The sequence below is a fragment of the Nothobranchius furzeri genome, chromosome 13 (assembly GCF_043380555.1).
Source record: "Nothobranchius furzeri strain GRZ-AD chromosome 13, NfurGRZ-RIMD1, whole genome shotgun sequence".
Taxonomy (NCBI): Eukaryota; Metazoa; Chordata; class Actinopteri; order Cyprinodontiformes; family Nothobranchiidae; genus Nothobranchius; species Nothobranchius furzeri.
This window is the reverse complement of record NC_091753.1, coordinates 42,147,666-42,157,565: the sequence shown is the minus strand read 5'-3', so window position 1 is coordinate 42,157,565 and position 9,900 is coordinate 42,147,666. Positions and strand designations below refer to the sequence as shown.

At 41.4% G+C, this 9,900-nt stretch overlaps 3 protein-coding genes across 4 annotated transcripts; 2 read left to right on the top strand and 1 right to left on the bottom strand.

Moving 5' to 3' along the window:
- The first annotated feature begins 402 nt into the window (after positions 1 to 402).
- srprb (SRP receptor subunit beta) lies at positions 403 to 3,082 on the top strand. The gene is made up of 7 exons (XM_015951414.3): positions 403 to 764; positions 1,029 to 1,123; positions 1,201 to 1,278; positions 1,364 to 1,446; positions 1,641 to 1,777; positions 1,890 to 1,944; positions 2,293 to 3,082. The coding sequence occupies exons 1-7, from the start codon at positions 623 to 625 to the stop codon at positions 2,504 to 2,506; spliced, it is 804 nt and encodes a 267-aa protein (XP_015806900.1). The 5' UTR covers positions 403 to 622; the 3' UTR covers positions 2,507 to 3,082.
- Positions 2,770 to 6,083, bottom strand: wdr53 (WD repeat domain 53). 2 transcript variants are annotated; one of them, XM_015951413.3, is made up of 3 exons: positions 5,956 to 6,083; positions 4,006 to 4,499; positions 2,770 to 3,934 (listed from the first exon to the last, which is right to left on the bottom strand). In XM_015951413.3, the coding sequence occupies exons 1-3, from the start codon at positions 6,056 to 6,058 to the stop codon at positions 3,302 to 3,304; spliced, it is 1,230 nt and encodes a 409-aa protein (XP_015806899.1). In that variant the 5' UTR covers positions 6,059 to 6,083; the 3' UTR covers positions 2,770 to 3,301. The 2 variants fall into 2 exon arrangements, with proteins under 2 accessions (XP_015806899.1, XP_015806898.1); XM_015951412.2 differs by having other exon boundaries at positions 5,879 to 5,977.
- Positions 6,084 to 6,106: 23 nt separating this feature from the next.
- On the top strand, positions 6,107 to 8,218 carry tp53rk (TP53 regulating kinase). Its single transcript, XM_015951415.3, has 2 exons — positions 6,107 to 6,311; positions 7,456 to 8,218. Exons 1-2 carry the CDS (start codon positions 6,107 to 6,109, stop codon positions 7,941 to 7,943), a joined length of 693 nt encoding a protein of 230 aa, XP_015806901.1. The 3' UTR covers positions 7,944 to 8,218.
- The last annotated feature ends 1,682 nt before the right edge of the window (positions 8,219 to 9,900 follow it).

Here is a 9,900-nt window from a genome sequence, read left to right as displayed (position 1 = left end):
AGGTCTTCTACAGAAACATCGGCAAGGTTGGGAATAAATGAGGACTAGAAAACACTTTCTGTTCGCTTTTTCAAAAGGACTCCAATAAAATCTAACCTATATGCGGTAGTTCGCCTTTAGCTACATATAATACAGTTTAAGATGATTTACAATTATTAAAAATAAAAATAATAAATAAATGCACCAAACTCAGAAATAAAGCTGAATTTTTATTTATAATCTCTTTTCACTTCCCTTCACGTGAGGCCTACAATGTCTACTTAGTTTAAGAGGGGAAAGCTATCTTTTTTACAGTATGTTCCTATTAAAATGTACGTTCCAAAAAATATAGATAGTTGAATTATTATCTCAGAGTTATCACATATTTCATACTTTTATTTGGGGAAATGGATTTGTAAAAACATGAAAAAACATGTCTCTTACTTCTTAATGTTCATAAAGTAAAACAAAATAAAATCGAAAGTGATATTCATTTTTTCCGAGAGAAAACTCTTATTATATTTATGTGATTATTATTATTGAGCAGCAGCTCTGCAGCGCCCTCTGCTGTTCACTCAAGCTCGCCACAGGCTCCAGGAAGCAGACGTGTCCAATTTCAGTTACGAACAGCAGCAGTGGAAACATGGGCGAAAAAACACACAAGGACTCACCTGAAAACCCGTTTGAGCCTTTTATTGAATCTCTCCGTCAGCAAGTTGAAGACCAAGACCCAGTAATTCTGATCGGAGTAATCGTAGCTTTAGCGGTGGTTGTCATCACCTGCGGTAAGAAGGAACCGTAAGTTAGCTTAGCATGCTAGCTTTAGCAAACTAGCCTTAGCGTGTAGGCTAGTATCATGCCGTTTCAAAGCGGGTTTCTCAGTAAAGCTGGAAAAAACGTTTTCAGTGTGTTTACAAAATGCTCAATTAACACGCAAGAACAATAAAATAATATCTCTTAGCTGCAACAGTGTAAGGAGTCATTCAACTTCGGTTTTAGCTAATAAAAATATTGAATAAATAACAATCCTTTCCACATTTCCTCTTTAGTTTTCCTGAAGTATTTTCTAACCAGTAAAACAGTCCAGAGTGCCATTCTGTTGGTCGGATTATGTGACTCTGGGAAAACCCTCCTGTTTATTAGGGTGAGTTGATGTTGGGACCACCATGGCCACGTTAGCACTGTCTTTCCTTTTCATTAAAAGTGTTTTATTTGTTTCAGCTGCTGTCAGGGAAGTTCAAGCGGACACAGACATCCATCACTGACAGTAGTGCGCCATACAGAGCTAAAAATGAAAGGGTAAGTCTTCTTTTCCTTCTGCATCAAAGCATAAAACTGTTATTATAGGTTGACAATGATTGACAGCTCTGTCCATAACTTTTAGAGCAGCTCCTGGACACTGATTGACCTGCCAGGACACGATAGTCTCCGGTTTCAGTACCTGGAGAAGTTCAAGTCTTCAGCCAGGTGAGAACAGCATAAGTGCATGGTTCAGTAATCTCTTCATTGGTGCTTTTAGCATATTTGTGCACAGTTTTGTTGCAATGCAACAACTCTTTTCCACTAAATAGGATTTAAAACCAAAAAAGAATCAAGCCTAATTATTTCCTCATGAGCCCATTCTCATCACCACTCTAAAATCTTACCCTTTCTTTCTGCAGAGCCATTGTGTTTGTTGTAGACAGTGCCATCTTCCAGAAGGAAGTGAGGGACGTGGCAGAGTTTCTGTACATGCTGTTGACGGACACCGTGATCTCCAGAAACGCCCCGACTCTTCTGGTGGCGTGCAACAAACAAGGTGAAACAACCTGTTTACTTTAAATAAACAACTTAAATCACCTCGTTGCGTCAGTCAAACTAAACCGCTCTTCTATAAACTGGAAACTCTTCTGCTGCTTTTATTTTGATAGACATCACCATGGCCAAATCAGCTAAACTGATTCAACATCAACTGGAAAAGGAGCTGTAAGTAAACCTAATTTGATCAGATTCCTGATTATTTTTAGCACAACTGTTATAATCTCTTTTAAGAGAGATTGCGAAGTCACATTTATTAAAAAATACACGAATGAGGGAGATGCTGCAATCTTTCTAGGATGTAATTCTAGACAAAATATTGTTTTTGAGTGGCTTCAGACAAAAAAATTCACAACCCTCTTTAGTCGTTGAGGATAAATAAATATCCCATTTAGTCTCATTAACAGCACTTTTTAAAAATCTCCTGGCCATTACACAAATCAAAGTCAACATCAAACTCATTCCTGAGGGTTAAAACTGCTGAATGGAATTCTGAGAATGTCATTTTTCTGACAGAAACACCTTGCGAGTGACTCGCTCGGCAGCCCTGAGTGCTCAAGACGGCTCTGTGGGCGGCAGCGTGTATCTTGGGAAAAAAGGCAAGGACTTTGAGTTCAGCCAACTGCCCATGAGGGTGGAGTTCCTGGAGTGCAGCGCCCGGAGCAGCAGCAAAGGTGAAGAGGGGGAAGCGGACATCGAGAGCCTGGAGAAGAGCCTGGCTAAGCTATAAAATCAGCAGCGAGACACAATCGGCGTACAACTTCAACAGGAGTGACGGGTCACCCTGCCCGACGTAAAGACATTTGTCCTCGTGTAAAAGTAATCAGATTTACTTAAAGCTTGTCTGAGCTGTGAAACACTGAAAATAGATGAGCACGAGCAGCATTTCAGTCTTTGTTATTCATATAAAATGTTAAGTTTGCAGAATAAGTGTTCTTGTTTGAAAGTGTTATATATGAATACAGTGAATTTAAGAACATAAGTTTATTGCGCTTAAGTTTGAATCAAACTTCTTTATTAAATAAAAAAAAAAACAGATGAGACAGGTTGATTAACATTTAAGCACAAAAAATACGTTTTCTCCTCAAGCGTTTACGTTTCAACCAAGTTGTGTATGTTTTAAGCAACGTGTCTCCCTCAAGACAGATGTGGGTTTTTTGTTAGAATAGCTGTGTTCAAATATCTTCTAGAGCAGCTTTCTTTGAGCTTTTGTTTTCTGACATCTGGTGTGGATTCAGAAGTTTTGTCACTCTATAAAAAGAGCTGCAAACTTCAGTTAAACATTAAAAACATGTTTCTCCAGTCAGATGTGGTTGTTTTAAATGTAATTAGTGTGAGACAAATGGTTTATTTTACGAGATGACATGTTTAAAATACCACACAGCGTGTTTTTATGTTAAGGACTGATGTTTCATTCACATCACATTTATGTGATTCTTGTCTGCTGTTGATCTGTGGTGTTCTGTTTGCTCAGACGTCCCGAGTGTTAAAATAATCCAACAAGTCAACAGAAGAAGACATAAATCTATGGCTGAGACAGCGGATAGACCGTTAGATTAGCACTCTGATCTGCCACTATCACATTTGGTTCTCCTTTCAGAACCACAGGACACAACCAGTTCACTTTGTCCCCATGACTAATGCTCAGTTTGGGTCCAGACTCCTCTTCCTCATTTGCAGATGCTTCATCTTCCACCTTGGCCTCTTCTTTCAGCTTTGATTTATCCAGAGTCTGGTCCTTTCTCTTGACCTTGCCTTTCCTCCGCTGAGGAGCTGTTGTTGGAGTTTTTCCCTCTGGAGACACAACCGGGTGCTTACTGAGGTCCCACAGGGCCACGTGGCTGTCGTTTCCTCCTGTGACCAGCCAGTAAGGGTGGGAAAGGAAACTAACAAAATGAGCTTGTGAAGCTCCCTGACTGTGTGCCTTGATCGCCCCGTGTTGTTCTAATTTAGAGCCACTGCCGATCCGCATCAGATGCACCCGGCCGTCCTCGGCTGCGCAACCCAACATGTTTCCGCAGCTGGACACAGAAACACAGTGGGCCAGTGGTGGGTTAAACAGCTGGCCCGGACGCTGCTGGTGGCCGTCTTCTTCGGCCACATCCTGGAGGTTGATGGTCCAAAGAGGGCGAGTCTTCTGCAGACCCCACAGCATCACCTGAATCAAAAACAAACTCTTCTAGTTTACAGTTTTTGTGCAGCGGTTGAAAACAAACATGATTCCCTCACCTGCATGTCCAGCCCAACAGACACAAGGTTGTTGGGTCTGTGAGGACGGAAGGCCACTGAGGAGCAGATGTTTGTGTGTCTACGTAGAGTCCTGCACACTTTCCCACCAGGAACCTCCAGAACGCGCACCGTCCCAGAGTCATCAGCCACTGCCAAGGCAGAACTGGTTTCATTCAGTGCTAAAGCATTAATCTCCTCCTCGCCTGCTCCCTGAAAATCCTCCACAGGTCCTTTCAGGTTCTTGGGGTCCAGCACGCTCACCGTGTCCCCATGTGACACAAACAGCTGGGTTGGGCCTGCAGGTGAGAACATCACGCTGGTGATATCCTCTTCTCCAGGAAGAGTAAGACGGCCAATGATGCCACCATCTTGACCCCAAATGGTCACCTCTCCACCCTCAGCACCTGAAGCAAGGAGACCCTCTGGGCCTGAAGACGCACTGACGCAAAGGATGGAGGCGGAATGGCCCTCCGACCACTGCTTGGCCATACTGCCTACATGAAATGTAATCAGGAGAAAAGTAAACGTAGCATGCTAAAATAAAGACAAACATTACATTTAACCAAGAAGGACTTAAAAAAAAACTGTATTTTACTACCAAAAACAAAAAAACTGAAAAAATGAATAAATAAAACTACATAAAAAAGTGTCCACTACTTTTCTTCACTTTATAAATATGAACAACTGATCCCAGTCACTAATTTATAATATACTGTAGATTTCTGGAAGAAATTTAAATAAACAACAATTTACTACTGTACACACAAAAAAGACTGTCAGGATCTGCTCTTGTCTCCATTTTCAAGTGTTTATTGGATTCATCTGCCCCTGGTTATCGTACCTACTTGATTTATGTATACCCCGAGCTTGATTAAAATTTAAAGTCCCAATAGACGTCACACACACTGGTGTGGCAAAATTTCTCCCCAGCATTTGACCCATCCCTGTGGGGAGCGGTGAGCTGCAGACACTGCTGCACTCGGGAACTCTGCCACACTTAGTGCTGAGTGTCAAGCGGGGAGGCATTGGGATATGACCACCCAACCAGGGATTTGAACCCCAATCGGATCTCCCAGTCTAAGGGCAGACATTCATAGCACTAGGCCACTGAGCTGGTGTGTTGTCTTTGACAGATTCTCACCGTGTCAAACCTGATTTGCCACCCTACCTACCATTATCCATATTAAACTGTTCTTTTGCCTGCTAGTCTGCTGCCTGTCCACCTGCATTTGGGTCCCAGTTCAACACTCAACATTGTGACAGTGATAAGTAATATAAAACAAATTAAATGTAATACAGATTGAACGAAGGACAAATCTGAGTTAATATTCATTTGGTTTAGCTCTTAACTGATCACTATTTCTAAAACTTCATATTTATTGTCATACTATATTTTGGACTAGTTTTAACACTCTTGACAGCTAATCTGGCTTCATGTTTGTTTTATAGACTGTAAGGAAAACACGTTTTTCACCTGCCAGACTCGTCCTGTCTATGTACAGTCTATGGTCTATTCACATTGCATCCCATAAGCATGGCTGGCCAAACTACATTATCACGTGTTTAGCTAAAGCTACAATACCATACTAAATGTGTTTGTAGGAATAGCGTGGTGGTATTTTTAAAATGGACCTAAAGGCCAAAAAGCATCAGTGAATTTAAACAACAATAATTGTACGAATCTGTTCAACCCCAGGAAGCTGATAGTTTTAGCTCCGCGGCTAACTCGTTAGCCAAAAGGCTAACTATACAACGTCAACATCATATAACATTTTTGCAGCGCAGACAAATATCTTTGTTTCGATTTTAAAATTTAAAACGACTCAGCAGGACAGTTGTGAAGGACAACTTCATAGTCAGAAAATTACGCTACCTTAACTTGCGACTATCGACACACGGTCGACTGTAAAAAAGCCAAACTTCAGAAACACAGACATGACGTAGACGTACCATTTGAGGACGTAAAAGCGTCACCGCCATATTGGATGGGTCTCACTTCCCAAAGCCGAAGTACACCGACCGTGCCGTTCCCTTTGTGGCCGCTGTGTGGCATTGTTCTCAAATAAAGCCAACCAACCAAACACAGAAGAAGAACGCAAACATGGCGGTTCCCCAGTTTGTCGGTAAAGCAGATTTAGTTAAACAAGGAGCAGAAGGCCGCGTGTACCGGGCACAGTTTCTCGGTAAGCCGACCATAGTGAAAGAGAGGTTCCGTAAACGCTACCGACACCCGGTGCTGGATGAGAAACTGACCCATCGCAGGACAGTTCAAGAGGTCCGCTCCATCCTCCGCTGCCGGCGAGCAGGTACTCCTTCTGGGCTCTGCCCGGTCCCGGTGATACCGGATCCTCACTAAACCAAACCCCTCCTCATTTAACTGCATAAGTATTCAAGGTTTGGCTAAGAAACTGTTTTAAATTGAATAAATTGGCCAGATAAGTTAGAAATCACTAACTATGTAAAAAAAAAAAAGCTCATTCATGATATTTCACCACTCTTGAAACATTTCCATGGTGTTTAATCAGCAGTTTATGTGATTTATACCAGTATAGACTTATTGATTAAGAGTCTTATGCACAGATTAAAGATAATTTTCATCTTTCATAGAAACGTATCGTTGTCCCACGGCTCATTTTTCATTACGTTTATTTAGCTCACGTAGAAACGTTTGTCCGATTACAGTGTAGACCAGGCTGGAGTTAGCTTCTGATTAGATTGTTTCAAAGGTGATTCCATTCATCCTTTCATCTTGACCACCTATACAGCTTTAATTATTCACTCTAAAGGCAGAATGTTTAAACAATATTTATACCCTACATCACAGCAGGTGCAGCTCCAAATGATCATAATGACATGATTAAAATTTGATTTAAAATGCCCAATAGCTATAAAAACCTAGTAAATGCCTATTTATAGTCATTTGACCAATCACAGTCAGGGAGAGAGCATGCCAAAAACAGTTTCAAAGCTGTGGGAGTGCTGCACACAGCGAAACATCTCACAGGGATTTTGAGTTCATCATCAAACATGTACCACAGTTTTTCTCCTTTCAACCTTTTCTTTTTTGTGAGATGAGTTTAAGTGTATATAGTTAAACATAAATACAGATAGTATTTAACCATGTTAAAACGCAATATTAGAAATGTGGATAGTATTTTTCTGGTATGAAATGGCCACCAGTATGCTACAGCCTTAGTCATTTAAAGACACCCCAGTTTATTGATTTTAGTTGTCCCCATCTGAGTTTGCAGGTATGAGGACAGGTTAATTCAGTCACAGCAGCACTGGGACGTGGGCGTGATTTTGACTTTGATTGGATTTATTATTTATAAGGAAAATGAGACGAAACATGAAAATGATCCCATCATTCTGGATGCAAAGGCTAATGCAGGTCTCTAGCTTAACTTTCCTACATCCTTGACATCACATAAAACTGTGTCTTCTCCACAGGCATATCTGCTCCAGTGGTTTACTTTGTGGACTACACCTCCCACTGCATTTTTATGGAGGAAATTGCAGGATCTTCAACTGTGCGAGACCACATAGTCTCCACACAACAGGCTAACTCCTGTAAGGAGCTGGAGCTGCAGCAGCTGGCTGAGCGAATCGGCCGGATCTTAGCCAAAATGCATGATGAGGATGTCATCCATGGAGACCTGACCACCTCCAACATGCTGCTGAGGTGCAGCTCACAGGACACAGAGTCTGACCTAGTCCTTATTGACTTTGGCCTCAGTTACATCTCCTCTTTGCCAGAGGATAAGGGAGTAGACTTGTATGTTTTAGAGAAGGCATTCCTCAGTAGTCACCCCAACACAAATGTGCTGTTTGAAAAACTGCTGCAGAGCTACACCAAGTCATCAAAGAAGTCTCCAGCGGTCATCAAAAAGCTGGATGAGGTCAGGCTCAGAGGCAGGAAGCGGTCCATGGTGGGCTGAAGGGGGTTTCTGTTGCAGAACAAGAAATTCTACATTATTTTGAACAAATGTCTTATTATAATAAAAAGTAGTTTCAATAATCCTAATGTGATTTACTTTTTGGTCCACTTCACTACTTGATTTCATATGTAGAAAAAAATCATGCAAGTTTTTCTTTTTCAGGAAAATCTCTCCATTAGCTAACAGTAGTTTAGCTAACATTTGCTCTGCTAATCTGTTGAACAGTGTGGCTTGAATATTGCTATAATTAAACTAGCATGTTTTGGGCAACTCCATATTTTTATGTCTAGATTTTCTTGTAATGTTTTACAGTATTTCAACAGTATTCTATTGACCTTTTACTCTTTGGGTATAAAAAGGTTCCAAAAAATCAGCAAACAAATTTAAATTGGATTTAGACACTTTGGACTTTTCTGGAATTGAGATGTTTATTCCAGAAGCCAACTTAAAGAAGAGCCCTTTCATTCCTCATGAACTAAATTAAAAAACTGTGCTAAATCTTGCTGCTCACAGAGTATTTAGGAGGGGAGGTAATGAAAATTGGAAATGGAAAGAACATCAGTTCTCCATAAACCGGCCACAGTCAGGTGCACTACATAAGATTCTTTTACGAGGAGTCCAAAGAACAATCAGGAAAGTTCTCCAAGAGTTAAGAACAACCGGAGCAGAACTTCAGGAAGACCTTGCATCAGCAGGCACAGTTGTTTTTCGAAAGGAAACTATATGCAAGGCACTGAACCATCATGGCATCCATGCATGCTCACCACACAAGACTCTATTGCTGAACAAAAAGGCTTGTTGAGTCTCGGTTAATGTTAGTGAAACAGCATTTGGAGAAGCCTGTGGAATACTGGGAGACTATAATATAAATTTGGCTCTCATTCTGCACCATGTTTGAAGAAAAAATGGCACTGCCCACCTCCCATATCAACAGTTAAGTTTGGGGGTGGAAGCATCATGATGTGGGGCTGCTTTTCAGCAAGGGGTACTGGCAGGCTTCAAATTATTAAAGGCAAAATGAATGGAGAAAAGTACCGGGACATTCTGGAATAAAATCTACTGCCACCTACCAGCTAAAAACAGACAAAGGGTGGTTCATTTGTTGTGAGATGATGATCCCAAACACAAGGCCAAGGGAACAATGAATTGGTTTCAAAGGGAAAAAAAATCAAGTTGCTTGAATGGCCCAGTCAATCACCTGACCCAAATCCCATAGAAAATCAAAAGAGAACTGAAGATCAAAGTTCATAAAAGAGGCCAAAGGAACCTTTAAGATTTAAAGATCGTTTGTGTAGAAAAATGGGCCAGAATCACTCCTGTGCAATGCAGACAACTGGTCTCTCCATACAAGAGGCGTCTAGAAGCTGTAATCACCAAAACACACACACACACACAACCATCCATTGACTTCCATTTCATTGTGACTGTATAATGCCTATGCATAACCAGTGCTGCTGTATTCCTAACCCTAACCTCAACAAAAACTTCATTCCCACCATACCTCTAAAACCAACTGGTAAGCTCTCTAAAATAGCGAGGACCGCACTCATTCCCTCTGTTGGTTTAAAATCTCATGATGGTCCTCAGTACGTAGTAAGTACAAGAACACACACACAAGGCTCTGAGAGAAGAGACGTGCTTTACACATTAAAACGAAACGTACGTTGTGCTGAAAATGAAAATATGAAATCAGAGAGGCGGAGCATCACATCATTGTTCAGCACCCCCCACCAGACCTGCTTTTCTAACAATGGCTGCTCTCTGCTGATTCATTCAAAGCCTTGGATCTGAGGGGTGTTCATTTCTGGGTCAGTGCACAGGATGCCACACTGAATAGTGAACAGAGATTCTCACTACACTCACTGACTACACACATACATCATACTGTGAGCCTCTGAACCAGGAGCTCACACGCAACCGGTGTATCCTCGAAAAGCAGCAGCGGTTCTCTCAGAGA